The sequence below is a fragment of the Lissotriton helveticus genome, chromosome 5_1 (genome assembly GCF_964261635.1).
Source record: "Lissotriton helveticus chromosome 5_1, aLisHel1.1, whole genome shotgun sequence".
Taxonomy (NCBI): Eukaryota; Metazoa; Chordata; class Amphibia; order Caudata; family Salamandridae; genus Lissotriton; species Lissotriton helveticus.
In genome coordinates this window covers 42,463,738-42,490,803 of record NC_136065.1, presented here as the reverse complement: position 1 = coordinate 42,490,803, position 27,066 = coordinate 42,463,738, and the positions used below count along the sequence as shown (strand labels likewise).

The 27,066-nt window shown below is 46.2% G+C and overlaps 1 protein-coding gene across 1 annotated transcript in view; it reads left to right on the top strand.

Annotated features, from left to right (window-relative positions):
• Nucleotides 1-27,066, top strand: part of LOC144752372 (butyrophilin-like protein 9) — a 401,025-nt gene that overhangs the window by 314,932 nt on the left and 59,027 nt on the right. The window contains exon 21 of the mRNA XM_078640307.1: nucleotides 1,375-1,401. Coding sequence (XP_078496433.1) covers nucleotides 1,375-1,401 — 27 coding nt within the window. The remainder of the gene's footprint in view (nucleotides 1-1,374; nucleotides 1,402-27,066) is intronic.

Below are 27,066 nucleotides of genomic sequence, written 5' to 3'. Positions count from 1 at the left end.
TCTCCGTGGTGCATCCGAACCTAAAGCATGGTTTGAGCTCACCTACTGTGTCATTTTCTTCCATGAAGAGTCTGAGCTGCCTTCGCATACATACGAACACTTTGGGCAGGAACGGTAAATTGAAGGAAGCGCAGAATTTATTCAGATTCTTTTGATTCACCAACAGTTTTCTTGAGTGATAGTGATGCCTGTCTGATTTTCAGACAATCTAGGAGGCTGTTTCCTGAGTCAGAGAAGAGCTGAGTGATCCAGTAAGGTGTGACAGAACTACAGGTCCATGGAGCTGGGGGGGGGGGGGGGGGGGGGGGGAGGCAGAGAAATGTGAAGAGGACATGGCCTTGCTAATAGTAATAACCTGTTCTACAGGGGAGACTTATTTGACTGAAAACCTGTATACCTTTAAGTACCTGAATGTGTTTTTGTGGTTCTGGTCTTTCACAGTGTGAATAAGTGATAGTTCAATCTGTTTCACTTTCTCTACAAAAGAAAGTTGAAACATGCCCACATGTCGCTTTGGGGATGTCTGTGATCCCCTCTGAGGAAGCAAAAGTGAATTGAGTCACAATTTAACAGTCTGCGTTATTTAATGTTTCTTTTATCTCTGTATCAGTGTTCCATTTTTGAATGTCGACAGAGAACTAGTCTTGATCAAGGGTGTCCAATTTAGAACAGATCCATGCCAGGTCCATGATTTTGACATCCTGAAAACCTGGCATGGATACAGTCTTTTTAAACCAATATTGGACACCCCTAAGTAAAATGGTAAAATACATGGGATCTGACTTACAGTTAAGTTAGTTGGTAACAGAAAAACTCCAAAGAAGCAGTAGCCCTAAATCAAGAGCGGAATCCTTTTGCTATATTTCCTCAATCATAATGTTTGCCTGGTAGAGGAACCTCCTGTGGCAGTTCACCCTCCACATTTAGCAATTCCACAAAACAAACACAATTCTGATACCAGCAAACTTTAAACCAGACCCCTAAACAGTAATTATCATATAACTATGCCAATATCCAGCTCTCTTGGAATATCATTGGACAGCCCTATATTAGACCATTCAGCACTGTAATCCCACAATCCACTGAACACCAAGAACTATATAGAATGAATTGTATCTTTCACTTGTTTGTATTTTGAAATGCATGACAAGAAGCGACACAAACCCCGTGAACAGCATGAAATGCCAGCACCCGACAGGCATATCATAGTGTGAAGGTGCTCCACGGTCTCTTTCACAAACACAGTACAAAGAACTGGACTGAAAAACTGACATTCTAGAGCTTTACAAATTGGTTTATCAATATTTGTTTGACAAAGTTGAATTTCTGGTTCTGTAGTATATAAAAGTAATAATATCATCTATTTTCTTCTAGACTGGAGATGGGCCCGCACATTTGCAGGTAATTGAAGACCTTCATTTCAGGAATTCTACAACTCCAGTGTGCTTGATGAGCTCTTGATATTATGCATGAATGAGCATGTGTAACCACAGTAGGGTCTGTGACAGAGAAATGGAACATCTGCTTGAAGGGGTGCCTGCATCCACATCTGCAGACCCCCTGAGGTCTGTGACAGCCTCGTCTGTTATTGTCATGTATCAACATGTGTGACGCGCTGCGGGATATATCACTGTACAGTTATCACCAATGAGCCACTCCTCTGAGGGTGTGTGAGAAAGAATGAGAACTTCTGCCTGAACAGCTGCTGTACAGATGTCATGAATGTGCAGCTTCCTGGAGGTCTTTGGGAGAGAGCGGGAACACCAGTCTGAGCTGGTATTGTACAGGCATCTGCAGGTGCAGCACTTCTAGGGGTCAGTGAAGAGAAAGGAAAACCCAACAAGATCTGCCATCAGACAGGCGTGAGCATCAGAAACCCCTGTCGGAGTCCAGAGAGAGCAGAGCCTCTGCCTGATCTAGTGTTGCACCTACATCACCACCACAGCTAAGGGGGTTTCTGGGAGAGGGGACATCTCTCCCTGATCTGGTATTAGACAGACATCCGCGTGCAGCCCCTGCGGTGCTTCCTGGCCCTGATCTTGGGGGCCGTCAGCTTTAGAAATAGAATGGGCTTCAAAGCACCTTCTGCAGAGTTCCTTGTAAGCCCAGCAGTTTTCATCCAACAATAGCAATGTCAGAATAACGCGGGTGATAAGTTCCTGCTGTAGATAATGAAGTAGAGCAGAGGGTTAATTTGCCTGCTGCAAAGAACGTGCACTTGTGTAGATCACAGAACTGTAGTTTATGGAGATAGCTCAGTGGGTTACTACTAACCCTGGGCGTAGTTCGCGGAGCCGCACTCCGCGGAGCTACGCGAAGACGCACTTGCACTCCGCGACCTACGCGTAGCTCCACGGACATGCGTAGTTGCTTGCTAGACCCGTTCGCGTGCCATTTTTCGTCTTCGGGAGCGCGGTGCGCGTGTTTGGGGCGCTGCCTGCATGCTCGGGATGGCTAGTGCGCTAAGTTACCCAAGAGGTTTGTCCCGCCCGCTTGCGTTCCCTTATTTCCTGTTCCGGGTCACAAGTAACGTGTTCGGGTTGTGCAAGACATGTTCGGGAACTCATCTTCTCATTCGCACTACAAAAGTGCGTGATCGCGCTAAATATCGCGCGAACCTACCCAACTTTTTTTCAACTTTTCTATTGTTTTATTTTACTTCCTTCTTTTACCTTGCTTCTTCTTTCCCCTACCTTTTTGTCTTGAACTTTTCTTCCTCCTTACTCTTCAAAAAAAGAGTAGAAACAAAAAGAGGACTCCTTAACCCAAAAAAATACAGCCAAAGGTACAACTTTAAAGGGTTTTTCACTTTTTTGCTAACCAAAATGGTAATTTATTATGGTTTTAACATGCTCGCGAGTTATTCTGTGCAAGATTGCAGTTTCTGCGTGTTCGGCAACTCGATCTTACCAACAAGCATCCTCGCGCGTCCTTATGACGCTATCGCGCATCCAAATGACTTTATCGCATTCGCACAGTCGATATCACACAGGGTACCTTCCACAAGTCAGCCAGTGTGGAACACAAGCCTGTGCCCAGCACTAACAGAAAGGGTACAAAGCAAAGAAGGGCTTCCGGGCCGCTGCCCGATTCTGGGCGAGCGTTAATTCCTACTGCCAGCCATTGATGCAACCTTGGCATTTAGAGGCTATAACCCTGTTAAGGCTTTCACTGCAAATGTCCTGATGATGGACCCTATGACTTAATAGGGGTCCGAAACGTCGTCAACCTTTTAAAGCACCAAACAGCTTAAACGTGATTACTATGTGTTCTGAGGTGCTTGGTTGTAATACTCTGTACAATTGCATTTATGACAGAGCAACGTGTTTTGCCTTATAAAGCCCTTCTTTGCTTTGTACCCTTTCTGTTAGTGCTGGGCACAGGCTTGTGTTCCACACTGGCTGACTTGTGGAAGGTACCCTGTGTGATATCAACTACATTACAATTGAGCAAAACTTTGAAAGACCACTGTCCGGCTGGACATGTCTCTCTTAATATAGATTGACTCTGTCTATATTTTTATCTGCTCTCTATTCCGTTGTATGCATGGGACCAATGTTGTTTGAAATTAATATTGACTGAGCACCTTTGACTTTGACTCTGACTTGTCACTTCAAAATCAGGGAAACTCGATGATTAGTGCCTGTGGCCCTGATTCACTACTAACGAGAATTTTTTGTTTAACAAGTTTGTAATTTACATTCTCGCAAAACATCAGAAAGATTTTCCTATCATTATGCACACTTAAACTTCTTTATCAGTCTTTCAGAAAAATGTGAAAACATGGCTTTTCTCAGTGTGCTTCAATCTAGCTGCAGTTGGTCTCCTGATTCATTAGCTTAAATTGTTTGGTGTATCTCTTTGGTTAGAGCCCCCAAGTACCGCAGTACTTCAGGGTGAATATTTACAACTTTATAAATTACAAAAATTTGAAACAAAATAAAGTTCCTCCCTTCAGTGTAATCCTAAGCCCTTTCTGCCCATCATACATCATTCCTGCGTATCCTCCTTCCCTTTAACAGTGTGCCCCCCATCACCATCTCTTGGCAAACCGGTACCCTAGCATTGAGATGCCTCCTAAGGCGTGTACTAAAGAGCTTGGAATTCAAACACCCTGCCATTCACACACCCTATGTATTTGTGACTGTAAAATGAACTTTAATTTACTAAACTAAAATCACAAAAAGAACAGGCATGAAAGGGAAATGCCTTCAATTTTAGGTTGAGCCTAGAGTCAGCGTGCAAGCGCAGCTCTGGTGAAGATCTGCTGTAGTTCAGTACGTGAGGGAAGCCCTGCCCACTCCCCGCCCATATTTTTCATTGGCTTGTGTCATTGTCCTTTCTAAATGCTGCCTTCGATTCGTTCATAGGCTTGTTAATCCCTCATTATGATGGCCATGTCGTCATTTGTATCCTCTCATGGTTACTGGACCCTTTACTTCTGGTGTTATACGGTACATGTTATTTAGACTGTGAGCACTATTTATTTTAATGAGGTTTTCCTACTGCTTTCTCTACTCTCCCCTCCCTCACGTTGTGTGTGCCTTCTTACCCCGCCCCCATCCGCACTCCAGTTGTCTGTGCCTTCTTGGCCCCTCCCACCACCCACACTCCCATTGCCCCCTGCCTTCTCCCCGCCGCACTCCTGTTGTCCGTGCCCCCCTCCCATTAACCATGATGACTACCGTTTGCAATGCAATAGGTCTCGCGTAAATGCGAGCCCCATTGCATTGCAAATGTTTGTTTTTACTATGATGTGCAGTGAGCCATGGTGTATAGCAAGGAGAGAATCTTTTCAACAGTGATAAAACGTAGAACATTGGGCTGCACAATTTGTGCACTATAATCCCGTAAACCCCCACTCCTTTAAAATCATGGTAGTGACTAATCTAACCAAAAGCAATTGATCCAGTGCAGAAACCAATTTCTGATCAGGGATAAATACTAACAAATATCACAAACAATGGCCCATACACATTCACCCATATCCCTGATGCGCTGGGGAAAATGTTGTTTCAATGATTTTAGTTTTCAATGTTGTTTATTGATTCATAGTCAACATCTCCTAGTAGGTCTGTGGGGAAACCACCCTCCTGGCCTAGAGAATGGTGAGGGTCCCTGAGATTGAATTAAGAAACAAAGTAGACAGGACCCGAGACAGGTTAAGGACAGGAAACAGCTAAGTCTATCTGCTAACCGACGATCAGCGACACATCCCACCTTCTTCCCTTCCTCCCTGCAAGTCCAAACCACACCCCTAAAGGCATCGCAATTATACCTTAAAATCTCCAGATCCATCCCACATTAATTGCAACAACTCACATATTCTAACAGCTGATTTGCCGTCTCAGTAGGTGGTTCTATCAGTCTACAGTGACTTCACCCCAAACGTTAGACATTTCGCTGTCCTAATTTCTGTTCCCACAGTTTCTCAAGTTCTTTATTCAAAATACATTCAAATGATACAGTTTGATAAAATTAATTCAATATTTGAGTATCTTCTGCAAAAGAGACATCCGATCTCATGGTCGGCCATGTTCTTTGGCAGTCTGACAAATGTTCCGGGATGCTGAGCTCAGCATGTCTGTTTTGCTTCTGTCAGCTCGGTTGAGCTCCTCATCTCTTCCCCCTCCCACTCGGAACGACGTTAACCAAGACAGGGTTGGCGTCCAGCATACTACAGTTAATGCAAATAAGCATTTATTAATTATATGACAATATAGTTTTCACTGTGTACCACCCTCCCGTGTACTATTCACAGTTAACATTACCTAGCATTAGCTTTCAGAGAGAAAGTGGGATTAATTAGTATTTTGAAGCAAAATGCGACATGCAACTACTAATTGCAGATGCGGCCTAAAAATGCATTTTTCTCTTATCTTTCAAGCTCACCGAATTATAGGCTTTAGTGTATATTAATTCACATTAGTGCAGATTTGTGCTAAGCTTTTTCCCACATGTGTGTGTAAGGTGCCTGTTAATTTCTATTTCTACTTACTGTTAGTACGTATTATGAGAGTGTTGTTCTGCGCAGGTTACGTTTTGTGAAATCCTGCTCCAACAACCCCCCTTTTGATGGCTTCCTAGAGACGTCATAAAAATACCTACCATACCATGTGCTATCTTTATTTTAAAACGCAGTACTCTTCTCTCTTTTTACGGCACTTCCATCTAAATTTTTCATCATGTCATAGTATTCCCCTTTCATTTTTCCTAATTCCATTTCTTTTCTTTTTCTCTTTTTCGCTCTTCATTTACTACCTGATTCTGTCACTTCATTTCTTCCTCTCTTACTCTTACCACATGTATAAGTTGCTATTAACATTAGAGCTATCATTGCTATGGAAACAAGTGGTATTAATATTTTTCCTAATAAACTACTTCTGAAGGTAGAAAACTATGTGACTACTGAAGAGAAACCCTTACGCAGTCTCTCCCAAGCACTGTCAACCTCCAGTGGGATCAGATCATTATGTAACTCTGTAATATTCTTAATATATCCCTCTATTCCCTGACTTTTATTGGGAATATATGTGCAACAATATTGGACCTTCAGCATACCACAGACTCCACCCTCTTTTGTCAATAAAATGTCAAGGGCATGTCTTTTTATAAAAACATCAATCTAATGGCAACCATTTCAGTATCTATCATTAAAAAGCTCAGTATCTGTTGATAATCGATCAACAATTGTAGACAATTTTAGAATTTTGTGTGAATTTAGAATGACTCCTACTGAGCGTATTAGTGCACTAAAAATATCACCTACAATTTCTGAAAAACTAGCTCTTATGTTACGTATTAGTCCTTGCTTTACTTCCCTCAAGCTTCTATTGTTTCTGTCTACATGATAGACTTTTGGAACGACAATGGCAAAATAACATCTACCATACCAATGTGCAGGCAGTCTATAACAGCCTTTTGTTCCACACACATAGTAGACTCCTGGGATAACCAGATCAGTTCCATTAATGGACTTACCTTGATGGAAGCAATTTCTATCCAAATGTCCTTCATTAGTAATCAGTGTTCCTTTAGTGGCATCATTTGTTTGTCCACTTGTTACGTTATTGGTACTATTTCCATTATTAGTTACCATTAGAATAGGTACGATTACAGTTAATAATATCCATTTGAACATTAGAAAGAATATACTACATAAGCAAGTTTTAATACACCTACGTTTTAGACTAGGTTTTGGATGTTCAGTCACTTCTACTTCAGTCAATTCATATTCTATAAAAATCTACCAACATCTAAGTCTTATTTCTCTAATTCTAATAAAAAAATTACCAAAGTAGTAATGTAATCCTATACTTCAAGACTTTCTTCTTTACCCCCTTTTTTTCTTTTCTTTTATTTGGGTTTTTCTGAATCTTTGAATTCTTCTTCTGTCAAAGGTATAACCTTAAATTTCCAAATTTCCAAATGTATAACCTTAACCTTTCACCAACCTGTTCAGTATTTGAACTGTCTTTGTTTTCATTTGAATCGTGTTAGACCTGGTATCATTGGCGTGAGTCTCCCTTCCATTTTTTTTGCTGTTGTTTCCTCTGTTTTTTATATGTTTTTGCTGGTTTGGTGCTTTGGGCGCTGTGCCACTGCTGCTCAGTGCGCCAGTGCAAGTGCTCTCTATTGTAAATTGATGCCATGGATTAGTGACTCCATGATTGATTTGCTTGTCAGACTCTAGTACAGTGCCCCATGTGTGCCCAGGGCCTGTAAATCAAATGCTGCTGGTGGGGTTGCAAAAAACAACAAGTGATGGACTGAATGTGGATCAATGTCACACACTCCCCCAGTCAAAAGATCTGGGCCCAAATCCATCGTTTTTTTGCACTCCACACCACCCTGGGTCAGATAATGGCTTTATGCAAATCAGCTCTGACCCTGTTGCCCCATGGGAACAGTCCAGTCCGAACTACAACAGCCATATCTTTCCCAGACCGGAATCAAGCATCCGAGGACCGGACCGGTTTCGAGGTAACACCTCTCTTCAGCCCGGCTAGCTTGACTCCAAGTGGTGTGGAGTGCCTGGGACCCACGTCTGGGCATCCCCAGCGCACTTAGGGCGGCAATTGCAAAAAACAACAAGTGATGGACTGAATGTGGATCAATGTCACACACTCCCCCAGTCAAAAGATCTGGGCCCAAATCCATCGTTTTTTTGCACTCCACACCACCCTGGGTCAGATAATGGCTTTATGCAAATCAGCTCTGACCCTGTTGCCCCATGGGAACAGTCCAGTCCGAACTACAACAGCCATATCTTTCCCAGACCGGAATCAAGCATCCGAGGACCGGACCGGTTTCAAAGTAACACCTCTCTTCAGCCCGGCTAGCTTGACTCCAAGTGGTGTGGAGTGCCTGGGACCCACGTCTGGGCATCCCCAGCGCACTTAGGGCGGCAATTGCAAAAAACAACAAGTGATGGACTGAATGTGGATCAATGTCACACACTCCCCCAGTCAAAAGATCTGGGCCCAAATCCATCGTTTTTTTGCACTCCACACTACCCTGGGTCAGATAATGGCTTTATGCAAATCAGCTCTGACCCTGTTGCCCCATGGGAACAGTCCAGTCCGAACTACAACAGCCATATCTTTCCCAGACCGGAATCAAGCATCCGAGGACCGGGTCAGCGCTGATTTGCATATCGCCATTGTCTAACCCAGGGTGGTGTGGAGTGGAAAAACGATGGATTTGGGCCCAGATCTTTGGACTGGGGTGAATGTGTGACATTGATCCACATTCTGTCCATCATTGTTGTGTTTGCAGTTACCGCTCTAAGTGTACTGGGGATGCTCAGACGTGAGTCCCAGGCACTCCACACCACTGGAATCAAGCTAGCCGGGCTGAAGAGAGGTGTTACCTCGAAACCGGGCCGGTCCTCGGATGCTTGTTTCCGTTCTGGGAAGGACATGGCTTTTGTAGTTCGGACTGGACTGTTCCCATGGGGCACAGGGTCAGCGCTGATTTGCATATCGCCATTGTCTAACCCAGGGTGGTGTGGAGTGGAAAAACGATGGATTTGGGCCCAGATCTTTGGACTGGGGTGAATGTGTGACATTGATCCACATTCTGTCCATCATTGTTGTGTTTGCAGTTACCGCTCTAAGTGTACTGGGGATGCTCAGACGTGAGTCCCAGGCACTCCACACCACTGGAATCAAGCTAGCCGGGCTGAAGAGAGGTGTTACCTCGAAACCGGGCCGGTCCTCGGATGCTTGTTTCCGTTCTGGGAAGGACATGGCTTTTGTAGTTCGGACTGGACTGTTCCCATGGGGCACAGGGTCAGCGCTGATTTGCATATCGCCATTGTCTAACCCAGGGTGGTGTGGAGTGGAAAAACGATGGATTTGGGCCCAGATCTTTGGACTGGGGTGAATGTGTGACATTGATCCACATTCTGTCCATCATTGTTGTGTTTGCAGTTACCGCTCTAAGTGTACTGGGGATGCTCAGACGTGAGTCCCAGGCACTCCACACCACTGGAATCAAGCTAGCCGGGCTGAAGAGAGGTGTTACCTCGAAACCGGGCCGGTCCTCGGATGCTTGTTTCCGTTCTGGGAAGGACATGGCTTTTGTAGTTCGGACTGGACTGTTCCCATGGGGCACAGGGTCAGCGCTGATTTGCATATCGCCATTGTCTAACCCAGGGTGGTGTGGAGTGGAAAAACGATGGATTTGGGCCCAGATCTTTGGACTGGGGTGAATGTGTGACATTGATCCACATTCTGTCCATCATTGTTGTGTTTGCAGTTACCGCTGGTGGGCTTGCGGCACTGGTTGTGCCACCCACAGAAGCAGCTTGTAAAGTGTGTCTCAAGCCTGCCATTGCAGAGACTGTGTGCAGTCTAGTACTGCCATGTTGACTTGGTAAGTGCACCCACTTACCAGTCCCAACTCTTCCCTTTTCTACATGTTAGCCATCCCTAAGGTATGCCTAAGGGCACGGTGTGTGTGGCATGTCCTGATAGTGAATTACAACCAATTTTGTTTTTCACTATTGAAAGGCTACCTGTCCTCATAGGCCAGAATGAGCATTTTGATTATAACATCTTATAATCCTAACTGACCCAGCGAACATGGTAGAAAACAAAATTTAGTATGCCTGAACTCAGAATCTTAAAATAAATCTTTTAGTAAAGTTGGTTTTGACATTCTGTGTTTGAAAATAGCACTTTTAGAAAGTAGTTTTTTTCTTGCCTAACCATCCAGCCTGCCTCTGCTAGGTTGTGTATTGTCTGGTTTGTGAGTGACAGGAGGGCTTAGGCTCCAGCAGTCTGATGAGTCATGGCTGGGCTCAATAGGACCTTGGCTGAATGGAGAGTAGGGGGCAGAGATGTCTTTTCACTTTCCTCAGCCTACATACAATAGAGATTAGGGGGAGGATATTTTCTTTCAGCCTACACAGGCCAGATCTGCTTTCAACATTCTGTCTTCACCTCCTGCCAGGAAGCAGCACCAGTGAGGACAGAACTGGGTTTGCCTGGTACAGACACTCTCTGCCTTCAGAGAACAAAGAGAATAGTTGTATACCTATTGGGGCCCAGACCCCATGACTTTAGATCACTTCTGGAGTTCAAGACGAACATTTGCCAAGGAGAGAAACCAAGGAAGCTGAAGGATTTGACTGCCCATGTGCCTTTTGCTATTTTCTGGGGTAGGCCTGCAGTGGTTACTTATTTGCCAAAGAAAGGAGAAGGAACCGGCCCATCGTGGATTTTTGACACACCTGTGATGCCTGGATTGCACGAGGATTAGGTTGCCCTATCCCGTCCTGAAGAAGACTCGCAGCAGAGGTCCTAAAACACGCTCCTTGCGTTAGCCGAGTCGAAACATCGATGCTCTCTACCCACACGAGGCCTGTACGGATGTATGACGTTACAACGCCTACTTTTACAACGCCTACCATTACCACGCAATTTTTACAACGCAGGATCCATTACAAGGAAGTACCATTACAACGCATGTATTTACAACGCAGGTACCTTTACAACGCATACCATTACAACGTAAGTATTTTTTTATTTTTTTTTGCAACAAAATTTTATTGGTTTTTCACAGCAACGGACAAACAAATGATTGCTGGCACCCATTACACATATCACAGATCAATGTCTCAATTATTGCCCCCCACATATCAACACCCTACCTTCCCCTCCACCCCCACCCGCTCTACCCACACCCCCCCCGTGTCAGTGTGCCTCGTGTGTCGAGCCCTTGGTGCAACATAACACAGCATGAAATTGCAAGTGTCTCCCCTCAGTACTCAGGCTGCGGTTCCCCCACCCAGATGGATTCCAAACACCCTGTAAGTCCGTGCATGCATCCCCATCCCGTCCCCACAGCACCGGATGTGATGTTCTAGTTCCCTAAGTGCCAACCGGAACGCGGTCCTAGCTTGCAGCGTCACCCGTGGCTGTCCCCGCCCTCCCCGTTGCCATCTCTTCCCCTTGGCTCGCTTGCGCCTCCTCCTCACTATCCTCCGCGACCTCCGACATTAATTGCAATTCTGCCACTAGCGCGCACCACGCCCTGGCTGTTTCTAGTGCCTTATCATTAGCTGCGCGGGCAGCCAATTGTAAGCGGAGAGTCCCTTCACTGGACGCCCATTGCTGGAAACACCCCCGCCATCTCAGGAAGCTGGGTCCCCCCCTAGATTTCCAATGTAGGGTGAGCTCCCTCTTGGCCAGGATCAGCCCCAGGTCGATTAATTTACTGGTAACCTTCGTGGTTGGGGTGTGTGGGAACCAGAGTAAGAGGCAAACTCCCATGTCCGTTTCAACTTGACGTCCAGTGACCTCATTCAGACAGGCCACAACAGCAGTCCAGTATGAACCAAACCCCGCGCAGGCCCAAAACATGTGACCGAAATCAGCCCCCTCTGAGTCACAACGGGGACAAGCCGATTGCGCCCCGCCAAAAACCCGTCGGATCTTGGCCGGCGTCCAGTACGCTCTATGGAGTGTGAAGTATTGGACCAATTGGAACCGGACGTTGCGCGTGCCCTTCCAGGCCCGGCGCACAAGCTGGGGCCATGTCGTCTCCGGTATCTGTCGGCCTAGGTCCGTCTCCCAGCGTTCCCGCAGTTTATCCAGTGGGGGGGGTCAATTAGCGCCAGTCTCCTATACAAACACGTAACGGCTTTAAAGGTGCCAGCTGCCATCACAACATACTGGCATCCCAAAGACGTAGGCGGCTCCGCCCGACCCTTCTTCCAGCGTCTCTGGATCGCGGAGACCAAAGCCGCATGGAGTAAGAAGTCGCCTCTCGGCAAATCAAACGCCTCTTGCAGGTCGGAAAATGACAGCAGGGCACCATCCCTATACAAGTCTCCTACCATATGGAGCCCACAGTCTTCCCAAGCGGCCAGCCCGACCAGTCCCCGCCGTGCGGTAAGGCCGTGCACATGCCCAAGGGGATCTCCGGCGCATACGGAACATGAATACCCGCCCGCTTCTGACTACGAAGCCAACAATGTCGGAAGGTACGTTCCTCCAGAGACAGCTGGTCCAGGCGAAGTCCCTGCTGGAGCAATATAAAGGACAAGACATGGCGCTGTATAATCCTGTCCTGTGGACCGTCCGGACCCCTAAACTCCCGTGCCACCGCCTGGGTGAACCACTGCAGCTGTGCCGCCAGGTAATACCATTCAAAATCCGGCACAGCCAGCCCCCCCTCCTCCCGTGATCGAAGTAGGGTGGAGAGAGCTACGCGCCTCGTGCCAGAGCCCCATATGAATCCTATCACCATTGACCTTAAAGTCCGAAAGAAGGAGAGCGGGATCCGCACCGGTAATGTGCAGAAAAAATAGAGCAAACGCGGGAGGACTACCATCTTTAGTAATGCTATTCGTCCGGCCACAGACAGGGGGAGGGTACGCCAGAATCCGATACTGCCCCTGATGCCTCTCAGCGCTCTGCCCACATTTCCCTCATACAGGGACGAATGGGTATGATAGATGTGAACCCCGAGGTACGGCATACACTCCGGCTCCCAGCGCAGCTCCCCAAGCTCCGCGGGCCGTGCACACCGAGGAGTCAGAGGGAACAGGCAGGTCTTGGACCAATTAACACGGAGGCCCGATAGTTCGTCAAACTCTCGGAGCAAGACCCGCGCTCCTCGCACCGAGGCCGTCGCATCACCCAGGTACAATAGGAGGTCATCGGCATACAGGGAGATGTGGTGTCTGACAGCGTACAACAGCTGTGTCCAGCGGACGAAGCCGTCCCCCAACCCGAACCGACGCAACACCCAAACAGATACAGCCATTCCACGCTATCGAACGCCTTCTCGATATCCACCGAAAGGACAGTCGCAGTCGGATGACCCTCCCCCTCAACATCCATAACCCGTAGCAAGCGTCGTATACAGGCAGAGGTGTTTCGCGTGGGGATAAAGCCCGCCTGGTCCGGGTGCACGAGGGAACACATATGGGCCGACAATCGCGTAGCTAGAATCCTGCTCAGTACTTTATAATCCACAGTGAGCATGGAAAGGGGACGGTATGCCGTCCTCGCCGTGGGTTGGCCGCCCTTCTTTAGCAACGGCACAATAATCGCCTCTCTCGCTGACTCCGGCAGCCTGCCCAGCTCCCACGCCTCACCATAGACCCGCAACAACTGTGGCGTTAAAATGTCCAGGTATGCAGCATAGAACTCCACAGGGAGACCATCACCCCCCGGTGTCTTCCTCCGAGCCATGTGCTTAATCGCCGTTCTAATCTCCCCCTGTGTCACAGCAGCACCCAGGGCGTTCCCTTGTTCTGGATCCAGCTGCGGCAGCTGGGCCTCCTCCAAGAAGGCATCCAAACCCGTCGGGGGCAAAGGCAGCCTGCATCGGTACAGCTCCGAGTAATAAGCTAGGAACTGGTCATTGATTTCCCGCTGGGAGTAAACCAGCGCCACGGTAGGTGTGGTTAGGGACAGAATCGGCGCGCCTCCATAGTGGGGGTTAGCCAGCCAAGCCAGCAGCGATCCGGCTCTATCCCTCTCGGCGTGAGCCCGGACCAGATATTCCCGATAGTCATGACAGCGAAGCCTTTCCACTTGTGCGGCTACACGTTCTCTTGCCATCACCTCCTCCCTGTCGCTCCCCGCCGTGTGGTTAGCCTTCTCCACCCGCCTGAGCGTGTCCTCTTCCCGTTCCACGTCTGCCAGCAGCGTCCTCCGCACCCCAGCCAAGAAGGAGAGGCACGCGCCTCGTACCACCACCTTGAAGGCATCCCATTCGACTGCTCTGGTAGTTGCGGTGCCCGCATTCTCCCGGAAATAATGGTCAAGGCACTCCTGCAGTTCCGTGCGGAATACCGGATCCTCCAGCATCAGCGGATTCAGCCGCCACGTGGGAATCGGCTGCCGCTGCCTAGACCAGAGGACTGCGAGCAAGCAAGGGTTGTGGTCTGAGATGGTCCTCACCAGGTATTCGCTACTGCGTACAAGTTCCTGGGCCACAGCAGTACAGAGAAAGGCGTCGAGGCGGACATGGAGATCATGGGGTGTGGAATAGAACGAATAGTCCCTATCGTTGGGATGGAGCGTACGCCAGGCGTCCAAGAGGCCCAATGGTCTTGCCAGGTCCTCCGGGCTTTGGCCACCCTGCGCACCACCGACTGAGCTAGAGGAGGATGTGAGCGATCTAAATCCACGTCCACCACCGAGTTAAAGTCCCCCCCCAGGAACACCGTGCCGAGCAACAGTGGCGCTAACCGTGTCGACAACGCCGAGAAGAATGCGGCTTGGTCAAAATTAGGGACATAAACACTGCAAAGCGTGACGTCCCAGCCATCCAATCTCCCCAGCACCGCCACAAATCTCCCCTCCGAATCAATCTCCGTCGTTATGGGCTGGAAGGGGACGCCCGCCCGAACCCAAATCAACGCTCCCCTAGCATGAGCAGAGTAGGTTGTGTAGTAAAGCTGCCCCCTCCAACGCCGCTGCAGCGCTCGCCCCTCTGCCAGAGTCAAATGCGTTTCCTGCATAAAGGCTATCTGAACCCCCCTACGCACTAGATATGCATGCACCTTATATCTCTTACTTATAGAGTTGAGCCCCCGCACATTCCATGTAACACATTTCAGTTCCAGTTTAGCCGCCATTGGGAAAGCTATAGCAGTAACAGAACCTCAACAACCCCAGTGGCACACTGACAAACCCCTGCAACAACAAACACCCCCAACTCACCCCCCACCCACCCACCCCCAGAACAGGCGTCAAACAGTTGCTACCCATCCAAACTCCCACCCCCACAAGTGAGGGAAACTCTGGAAAGCACCAGAGACTCACAAAGTATGTGAGATAGAGGGGGTAGCGCAGCACCTCCGGCCGGACAGCTCGAGATCCACCACACCGTGGTGGGCCAATCCCGATCGAGAAGGAACCTCTCCCCCCCATCACCCAGGCAGCGTCTCCACCCAACCAAGTGCACAGTGCCATGGGGTCCCCATAGTACCATCTATACCCCAGAACGACAGGGAAAATAGCCCCACCCGACAACCCTTCGAAAAGAACTCCTGCAGCCCCGTCAAAGTCATCTCCACAGGCCAAGCACCCCTCCTAACTGTTCCCCGCACAGCCGCTCACCAGTCACTCGCCCAACAGTCCCTCGGCCGTCTGAGGGGTGATCTGAGGCAAATCCCCAGACTCCTTCTCCGAGCCCCCATCCGAATCTCCCTGTCCCGTTTCATCAGAGCCCAAACGGGAGCCCGAGTCAATCACAGGGCCCTCTGCTGCCACTCCAGATATAAGGGACACCGCCTGTAGAGCGGCCTTCCTCTCCAGTTCCGTCTGTGACGCCGGTGGGGATCGCTGGCTCTGTCCTGGCTTCCGATTGCGCCTGCTCCGCCGCGGTCGACCCTCAGCAGCCGCTGTCCACTCACCCGTACCATCCTTGCCTGCCCGGTACCGTTCCAGCCATTGCCAAGCGTCGTCCGGCGTGTCACAAAACGTCGCCACTCCGTCCACCAGCACCTTCAGACGTGCCGGAAACAGCAGGGAGTACTGAACTCCCTCGTCGCGGAGAGCACGCTTGACAGCCACAAAGGAAAAGTGGTCACGCTGCACCTCTTGGGAGTAGTCAGGGAAGAGGGACACAGACGCATTGTCCACCTTATACGGACCATTCGATCTGGCTTGTCGCAGAATAATGTCTCGATCCCTGAAGTGCAGCAGGCGGGCTATGACAGGCCGAGGGGGACGGCCAGGGGCCAGAGGTCGGGCCGGGACCCTGTGGGCTCTCTCCAATGTATAGAAGTTCGTCAGGCCCTCAGGTACCACCACATCTCGCAGCCACCTTTCAAGGTAAGAGACCATGTCATCCCCCTCAACGTTTTCGGGCAAACCCACCACCCTAATGTTGTTGCGTCTGTTGCGCCCTTCTGCATCAGCCGCTCTCCTCTCTAGTTGTTGCACTCTACGCACCAGATCATCCAACGTAGCGTCCGTCCTTTTCTGGGCCGGTTCGAGTTTCTCAAGCACCAGCTCCGTGGATTTGACGCGGTCCGCAAGCTTGTCGTGATCCGCTTTCAGTAGGCCTACGAGCATGGTCGCCTGAGTCCCGAGCTCCGGGCCGATCTCGGCGATTTATCCTGACAGACCCCCTCCCCAGCAGCGCCACCGACCTGCTGTGGTCCCTGAAGGTCTGGGGGAGACTCGGCAGCTGTTGGGTGCAAGGAGAGCTCCGCGATCGCTGTGGTAACGGCGGCAGCCGGGAGGCTGGAGCTTTGACGGGCGGCCATCTTGCTGTGGGCCTGCGACCGGCCCGGATCCCCGGCCTCGATTTTGAAGGGCCTGCCGAGGAAGCTGCCCATCGCGGCGGTGTCCGCGGTGTCCGCCACAGCTGAGCCGATCCTCCGGTCGCAGCGACCCTCACACCGCCGCGATGGGCAGCTTCCTCGGCAGGCCCTTCAAAATCGAGGCCGGGGATCCGGGCCGGTCGCAGGCCCACAGCAAGATGGCCGCCCGTCAAAGCTCCAGCCTCCCGGCTGCCGCCGTTACCACAGCGATCGCGGAGCTCTCCTTGCACCCAACAGCTGCCGAGTCTCCCCCAGACCTTCAGGGACCACAGCAGGTCGGTGGCGCTGCTGGGGAGGGGGTCTGTCAGGATAAATTGCCGAGATCGGCCCGGAGCTCGGGACTCAGGCGACCATGCTCGTCGGCGCTTAAGCCACGCCCCCATTACAATGTAAGTATTGATAAATTTATAATATTTTTTTAAATGTAAATTAATTAAAATTAATATAATTTAATTAAATTTATTTAATTTAATCAATTTAATTTAATGTAATTTAAATTTAATTATACTTAATTTTTACCCTGTATCCCTTTACCCAAAAACCCAAAACTGACCCTGAACCCTAAAAATACCCCTTTACCCAAAAACCCAAAACTGACCCTGAACCCTAAAAATACCCCTTTACCCAAAAACCCAAAACTGACCCTGAACCCTAAAAATACCCTTTTACCCAAAAACCCAAAACTGACCCTGAACCCTAAAAATACCCCTTTACCCAAAAACCCAAAACTGACCCTGAACCCTAAAAATACCCCTTTACCCAAAAACTCAAAACTGACCCTGAACCCTAAAAATACCCCTTTACCCAAAAACCCAAAACTGACCCTGAACCCTAAAAATACCCTTTTACCCAAAAACCCAAAACTGACCCTGAACCCTAAAAATACCCCTTTACCCAAAAACCCCAAACTGACCCTGAACCCTAAAAATACCCCTTTACCCAAAAAACCAAAACTGACCCTGAACCCTAAAAATACCCCTTTACCCAAAAACCCAAAACTGACCCTGAACCCTAAAAATACCCCTTTACCCAAAAACCCAAACTTATAATATTTTTAATAAAATTATATACTTACCAATACTTACGTTGTAATGGTATGAGTTGTAAAGGTACCTGCGTTGTAAATACATGCGTTGTAATGGTACTTCGTTGTAATGGATCCTGCGTTGTAAAAATTGCGTGGTAATGGTAGGTCGTTGTAAAAGTTGCGTGGTAAAGGTTGTATACCGGCCTGTACCTGTCTCCCCGCCATAAATTCTGAAGATAGATTGATGCATGAGTTAATTAAATGTATTATTGTAAAAACATGTTTGTTTATGGACAGGTCTCTCGACACAGGTCTTCATTACCAGTTGATTGTTAGAAATAATTGAATTGCTTCTCCTTAACCGCATGCGTGCGGCGCGAATTCCCCGCCCATGCTGACTCCGCCTTGCGCGGGCGGAGTCATGACGGAACGGTTCCGTCATGAGCACAGCTCAACCGACGCTCATGACGGAACCGTTCCGTCATCAGCATCGAAGGGGTTAAAACCTGTGATCCTCACCTTCTCCTGTCCCACACGTGCACATCCCACAATCCTTTTCCTTCTCCTGTTTTGCAACCTATTAACCTAATGTATGAAATTATGATTTGAGTGTAACTTTTATAATGAATTCATTGCAGATGAAACATGCTTCTCTGGCGCTCTATTGTTGTTTTTGTTTTTCTGAAATTCAGTGTATGCAAATATAATATAATTTTGATTCCATAAACGTAGTGGCTTCTATATGGGATTAAATACCAGTGTTGGAGTTTTCTCACAACACAGATGTAGTAGGCTTTGCCTCCGCACGCCGCTACAACAGATCATATAGATTTGAATTTAGTTCTCTTTGAATGAGTCAGAGAACGTTCTCTTCAACTAGAGACCCCCAGTTCTAACAAATCTGAACTATCGATTTCTTCAAGAATAATATAGGACCACTCGGGTGTTTTGTATTATCTATTTGGGATTCTTACTCTCTTCGTTTTGCACACTAACTCTTCTCCTGACTCTTCTTGTTCAGTTTAACTTGAGACCTCATTAATTTGTGCTGGTGTTTTCTTTGATCTTCTTCTCATAAATCTGTATTTTAGTCGTTTTGCTCCACCTGGACAAGTATCACCTTTTCTTGGTTTCTTAGCGACAACCTTTTCATCTTCTTCGCCTGTTTCATGGATTCTTTTAATTGGCCCTACTTTTATTAGTTCTTCTCCTGGACTTTAAGGAACATCTTGTTCTGTTGTTTAAACAGTGTCTTCATTCACTTCAGGCTCAACTGTGTCTCCACCTTGTTCTGGCCCAACAGTGATCTCGCTGTCACTTGGCTCAGCAGTGAATTCACTTTCTTCTTCTTTATCAGCAACTTCACTTCCTTCTGGTTCAACAGTAATCTCACAAGACCCAGTATCTGGTGCCCATTTTACTTGACTTGTGCTCGGTTGGTCATCCGAATCTGTTGTTTTAGATTCTTCAGCCTCACATACTTCAGCCACTGGTCTTTGACTTTCATTTACCAGTTGTGGCTTCTTTGGTATTTCAAGTGGACTTGGGACTCGTCTGGTATGGCTCGCATGAATCCAGTTTGGTAAGCCACAACACTTTCCTGCTGTGATCGTTACCAGAACAACGTCATAGGAACAATTCCACCTGGGTTCAAGACACATTTTCTGCACATGTTTCTTGACAAGCGCCCACTCACTAGGACTCAAGTCATGAGCTTGATTTTGCTGTGTTGTTGTGGCTTCTTCTCCAACCTGGTGAGACACAGAACGCACCAGGTCAGTCAATCACTTGCAATAGTTAAGTACCAGATCATCAGATATATTCATCAGTTTGTACGCTGGTACAAATGCTTGTCTCATTGCTCTTCCCATTAGGACCTCATGTGGACTCAAACCAGTCTTTTTGTCAGGGATGCTGCTTGGACACATCAATACAAGGGGTAAAGAGTCAGGCAATTTCAGTGATGTGGATGCACAAACTTTCCCTAAACTAGATTTTATGGTACCATTATTCTGTTCAACCACTCCAGACGCTTCAGGTCGATAGGCACAATGCAACTTCTGCTCAATGTTAAATGCTGCACAAATTATTCAAATTACTTCATTATTAAAATGTGTTCCCCTATCAGACTCCAAAGTGCCTGGAAATCCAAACCTAGGGATCAGTTGTCTCAAAAGCAGATTATCTAAAGTTAAACTGTCATTCCTCCTGGTGGGATAGGCTTCCACCCAGCGAGAGAACAGACAGACAATAACTAGCAAGTATTTCAGCCCACTGCACGGGGAAGTTCCACAAAATCCATTTGGAGTAGGTTAAATGGTCACCCTGCCTTTCCAATTGTACCCCACCTAACAACTGTCTTTCTGCCTGGATTTTGCTGCTGACAAACAATACACCTCTGGCAAAGGTTCTCTGCAATGACCCTGAACTTCAGATTATACCATGTCTGCTTGAAGAGTCTGATCACTGCATCTCTTCCAATATGTGCAAGTCCATGGTACACCCTGGCCATGTGGCAAAGCAAAGAATCTGGCATAACTGACCCATACTTTGTCCTCTGCTCTTTTCTACATCCTGTATTTCTCCATCTTTCCTTTTTCTCATCACTCGCTTCTTCGTGCATCTGCCTTACTTCGGCCCAAGTTTCAAATGTGGTTGTGAACATAAGATGGCATTAGTTATTTCCTCTTTCAATTCATCTGTTTAAAGCCATTTTATTTTGCACACAGAATCCTGTAATTTGGTCTTCATATCTATTATCTTTTGTCACATAATCATCTCTTGATGTATGTGTGGCACACTTGACCACTGCAATTCTTTTGGATAATTGCAAAGCATCAAATAATTATTTTACACTTTTGCCGTTCCTGATTGAAGATCCTGAAGTCAGTCATCCCCTTTGCATCCATGACTGACCAAAGTCATGTACAATCCTGAGGCCATATCTACTATCAGAAAATATTGTTACCTTTAGGCTTTTGGCAATTTTGCATGCTCTAATCAGAGCTATCAGCTCAACAATTTGGGCCGAATTTACTCCTTTCAAACAGGATGCCTCTAGAACCCCTGCTATGGTTCATATGGCATAGGCAGTATATAGTTCACCTCTCTCGTTTCTCAAACATGACCCCATCTACAAATATCTCGGAGTCTGACTCTTCCAATGGAACATCCTCTATGTTTGGTCTGAGTTTCGTGTACAGTTCTGTCACATCCAAACAATCAGGATCCCCTTCATCTCTCACTTCCTCACACAGAGAATTTGGTAACAAAGTAGAAGGATTTAATGTTGTGCACCTCACCACAGTTACATTTTCAGCACCCAAAATTACTCTTTCATACTTAGTCAGCCGACTAGAAGTCAAATATTGTGACCTTGTTCTGGTAAAAAGAATCTCAACTGAATGTGGCACATACACTTTGACTAGATATCCCATCACAATCATTTCACTTTATTCCAGACAAGTGGCAGCTACTGCTTTTAAACAGCCTGGTAATGCTGCAGCCACTGAATCCAAAGTAGCAGAAAAATATGCTACAGGGTGCCGTGCCAGTCCATGTTTCTGAGTTAGAACTGAGAGTGCACACCCATCTCTCTCACTGCAGTACAATGCAAACTCCTTTACATAGCCTGGCATTCCCAGTGCAGGAGCTCTGCAAACACTGTTTTGCAGTTTAATAAATGCTTCCATTCCTTCATCATCCAAGACAATTTGATCTTTCACATCACTCCTTGTCAACCTCTGTAGAGGTTTTGCAATCAGTGTCAACAGTAACCAACCATTCCAAAAACATTCGTACTCCTTTTTGAGTTGTGGGCGGTTTATTTTGTTTTTAATTCCATTGATTCTTTCTGGTGTCACCTTTCTGACTCCTTTTTAGGTCTCGTCATACGCAATGTACATGCGTTGCATAGGAGAGAGGCCTTAAGCCATCGATACGCCTTTTCAGGCCAAACCGTGCACGTGTTCCATTGCCTTCAATGGCAACGCGGGCATGTCTGGCTATTCCCTGACGGGAGCGAGCAGGGACAACATATGTTTGTAATTACCTTGCAAACATATGGTGCCCCTGCTTGTTCCCGCAAGGGAAACATGCGCAGGCCCCCTCCAGTCTCCCCTCTCCCTGCTGCCTCCTTCTATAGTGCGACTCGGGCACAAAATTATCGCTGGCTGTACAGTTTTAATGAAATCTATAGCGTCTGTCCAGCCGGACAGGTTTTAATTGCACATTTGTTTCAAATATTCAGTATTTACAATACAATATCAAAGTGGAACACAGCCGTGTCCTACTACTGTACACCGACATGCATGGACAAGTGAGGCAAGAGTTGGCTGCCTGCATCTATTCAGAATGTAGCAGACGATATTTACAAGAAGTACACTGTTGTGATTTCGTAAATTAGAAAATCAAATCATCCAGTGTAAGGTGTCGACGGCGTTTCGATCCATTTAGAATAATAGGATCATCATCAGGACATTTAATTATTCATGCCTTAAACACTATAAACCATAATCCAGCCTGAACATAAAATTAAACATTTTCCACAAATCACAATACAGGACATTTAACAATGAACAATGATACACAATTTGGGGAAAAAACGGGGTAGGTAATGGGAAAAAACAAAGGGATTAGATAAAGTAAATTAAATCAGACTAAATACACATAACCCGACAAGTCTGACACTTGTTCCCACATATAACGGATGGCCAGCCGAGTCCATCAACAAATTGGAAGTTTAAAGTTAAGTAATCCGACAAAGCAGACAGTTATTCTTATAAGTTAAAAATAGCCAGCCAACCCGCTATTGAGCGGCGGTGCGGAATTAAAATTTGTGAAAATGGACGTGAAGGGGTGGTGAATCCCAAGGGAGAACTTTACCGTGAAGCAAATACGTTAAAATAAGCGTTCGTGGTGCCACGAGGAGAACAGAAACCCATTAGGTGATTTAAAAGTGATCTGCTAATGTAAGAGGTAATGACAGCGCTTACCGCAATTGCGCGCGGTTATGGTGGATAACGGGGTCTGCTTGATAGTGACCTAGAGGAACAGAGGTAAATATTTACAAGGCAGCAAAATTACAGCGTCCAATTTTAAGTCGGATTAAAGTGCCGAGGCGCTTACCGAGAGTACTTTAATCCGACTTAAAATTGGACGCGGTAATTTTGCCGCCTTGTAAATATTTACCTCTGTTCCTCTAGGTCACTATCAAGCAGACCCCGTTATCCACCATAACCGGCACCTCGAACGCTTATTTTAACGTATTTGCTTCACGGTAAGGTTCTCCCTTGGGATTCACCACCCCTTCACGTCCATTTTCACAAATTTTAATTCTGCACCGCCGCTCAATAGCGGGTTGGCTGGCTATTTTTTACTTATAAGAATAACTGTCTGCTTTGTCGGATTACTTAACTTTAAACTTCCAATTTGTTGATGGACTCGGCTGGCCATCCGTTATATGTGGGAACAAGTGTCAGACTTGTCAGGTTATGTGTATTTAGTCTGATTTAATTTACTTTATCTAATCCCTTTGTTTTTTCCCATTACCTACCCCGTTTTTTCCCCAAATGGTGTATCATTGTTCATTGTTAAATGTCCTGTATTGTGATTTGTGGAAAATGTTTAATTTTATGTTCAGGCTGGATTATGGTTTATAGTGTTTAAGGCATGAATAATTAAATGTCCTGATGATGATCCTATTATTCTAAATGGATCGAAACGCCGTCGACACCTTACACTGGATGATTTGATTTTCTAATTTACTAAATCACAACAGTGTACTTCTTGTAAATATCGTCTGCTACATTCTGAATAGATGCAGGCAGCCAACTCTTGCCTCACTTGTCCATGTATATCGGTGTACAGTAGTAGGACACGGCTGTGTTCCACTTTGATATTGTATTGTAAATACTGAATATTTGAAACAAATGTGCAATTAAAACCTGTCCGGCTGGACAGACGCTATAGATTTCAATTTTGGTCTATATGAATTTCTTTCAGTAGCCTTGAATGCCAGGGACCACTGTTGTTTGAAGTAATACTTACACCCAAGGTCCCTTGCCTATTGCTCCTTTGGGTATCCCTTGTACTACATAAAAAAATGTACAGTTTTAATAACACGATGTGTGACCGGCGGGCATTATTATTTCCTTACAGCATTTTGTCCCCATGTGGTCCATTCCGCTTCTTGTTTTAGATAACATTCAAACACTGAAGGAGAGTTTTAGAAAAGGCGCAATTCGCAAACGTGGGGCGCTCGTGTTTAGGGTGCTCGGGCATATTTTTGATCCCAATCCAAGCCTGTAATTATCAATTACACAGATCATACTGTCTGCACGCAGGTGTCACCAATAAACGTCCAACTAAAATGTCCTATACTTTAACCGAATTGTCAAATCTGTCAATTTCAAATAACTCCACTTCAGGAAAATGACATTTCGCCAACGGACTACAGGTCGGTGATTCACGTAAGTGATTTATCGCTCGACGCGGAAACGCAATTGAGTCTGGTCTCCCTGCAAGCACATTTGAGCCTCTAAAAGGTCAGCAGACACAAGGCTTTCACAATAATACGGAGAAACAACGTAAATTCCATCTTAAAAGTACACCACTGACGCCCTCTAGAGGGCAAAGTCAAATATTACACTGCAGTCTAATTTCGAAAGCGACCGACAATCCCAATCCCAAGGTCCCATGCCTCACTCCAAGAGTCGCAGAGTCTCCATTTGGATTGAAACATGAACGTGCACCCACATCGGGATTTGAAGGCGGGCAAACATTACACCAGCTGGTGTATTTTGGACTCGCAGGAGATTCTCCAAGAATTTCAACATGGCATATTTTGATTTCATGCAGCAAATAAAACAACATTACTTGTTTCCACCGCCTGGGAGTTATTTTCGTTTCTTTCCTTTTTATCTTTGGTCCTGATGAAAGTTCTGCGGAATAGAGCACCATGAAAGCAGAAACATGTTGACCTCTTAAAAGCACTAAGGACATACTTGACTCGAATTGATGGCAATTAATGTCCGAATCACAGTTTTTAATAATGACAATCTGACTCCTTATTAAATTTATTGCGGAGTACAGCTTGCCATTTTTTATTTTTCACTCCTAACACTTTTCGCACCTCTCGTGTAGTTGGAATCTGCTCCGCTGTAACACAGCTGTAGTAGCAGTCCAGGGAGACTTTCTGTCTCCTTGGCAAAACCCTATGATGAAGCATGTCATCAACTATGTTGATGAGTGAGGGTTTTACTAAAAAAATTTAATTATTTCAACTATAGTGTGTTCCCTGTGTCTATATTGCGTATATATTTCTTCTGCACCTAATGTGAGACCTACAGTTCTCTTTTTCGTGCACACTTAAGTATTGGAATTGATGATTCCTTTATAGCTCTCTGGTCACTCCTTTGTTGTTGTTGAAATAGTTTTTTGTGGGGGACAGGAGTGTCCTTCATCCCTACCTCTCTTGTTGTTTTTGACAGATGAAGATGCAGCTTCAGCTGCATTCCTACACGATCATGCAAGTGCAACATCACTACATTTACACATTGGATATATAAACAAATCAGCTTCAATATTGCTTGTTGGTTTCTGAAAAGATGAAGCAGGAGCATGTCAAACAAATGTATACAGGAATCACTGAATAACTTTCCTCACTAAATCCAGCCAAAGTGGAACCGAAACCCAACTGTGCTGGATCACCACTGGATTGTTCAGAGAAGACAAAATGAGTGATTTTAAAGCAAAAGGACAAGGATGGCCTCTGTGTGAACATTTACATATGTGATGGACTTCAAACTCAAGCCATCAAACACTATGAATATCACCACCTCCCACAGCACACAACTATATATTGCAAGACCAGATGTCCTGGATTTGAAGCTTTCAGTACTTGATGAAATGTGGCAATGTTCAGTCTGCACCACCTTCTAAATGCACTGTACCTGTTGAAGGCTTGTTGCTTCGCACAGGGGTCGTGCAAGTTTTGAGCGTGCATCAAGGCCTCTGAAAAGTCAAAGAAATTGTATACATTTACAACTAAGATGTAGACCAGGACAGGTGGAAAAAATGAACAAACATTGGCATAGCCAATAGGTCTCGCCTTTGGGACATTATAAGTGTTTAGCCATGCAACAGTTGATGTTGCACCTAGGATATTGTGCTGCACAATTAAATACTTATAAAGTCCCAAAGGTGAGACCTATTGGCTATGCCAATGCTTGTTCTATTTTGTGTTCTAAGAACTGAACTTCCTGTTTACAAAACTGCAATATTGCAGGGGACACTTTATGTCTTCTTTCTGCCAAATGGTTCAGTAAGGCAACGGTGTCAGTTACACATGCCTTTCCGGTTTTTGATGCTACCAATAGGTCATTCATGTACTGAACCAAAACCGAATTTCCTGGCATGACTAGAGTCTCCAGACATTTTTTTTAAGATCTGATTTAAAATTGAGGGACTCTCGGTATACCCTTGGGGAACTCGGCACCATGCCAAAACACGGTCTCCAAATTGGAATGCAAACAAATACTTGCTTTTTGGATGTAGAGGAATCTAGAAAAATGCTTGGCACAGATCAAAGACTGTGTACCATTTAGCATCACAGGGAATTTGGTAAATAATTACGGCTGGATTTGGGACCATAGGACAACAAGGTACTACAATCTTATACATTTTTCTTAAATCCTGCACTATTCTGTACTTTCCTCTAGGTTTCTTGATACCTATAATAGGCGAATTACATGGACTGCTCATTATTTCTTTTAGAATTCCCTGCTCAATCATTTGGTCAATCACAGGAGCAACACCTGCAATCACTTCTGGGCTCATTTTGTACTGAGGAGTGTTTGGATATATTGCACACTCTTTCACTATGACCTGTATCGGATCTACATTAGTCATCAATCCAATTTCTTTTCTAGTGAAATCCCACATGTCCGACCTTTCTGCACTTTTCGATTCTTCAGGCAAACTCTCTTCAGTAAGAAGTGAAACCAATTTATCCACTTCAGTTCCTTGCTTTGCTAGCCTCATTTTAAATTCAACATCCTCATCAAGTGTCTGAAATGCAATACCATCTGGGGTGCAGTAGATGGTACAGTTCATTTTACATAACACATCCCTACCTATGAGATTTCATGGAAACGAACCACATACCACAAACCCATGCATGTTTTTGAAGTTTCCAATGTGAACTTCAATTGAATTTGTAACTGGGGTTTTAATCTGCTTA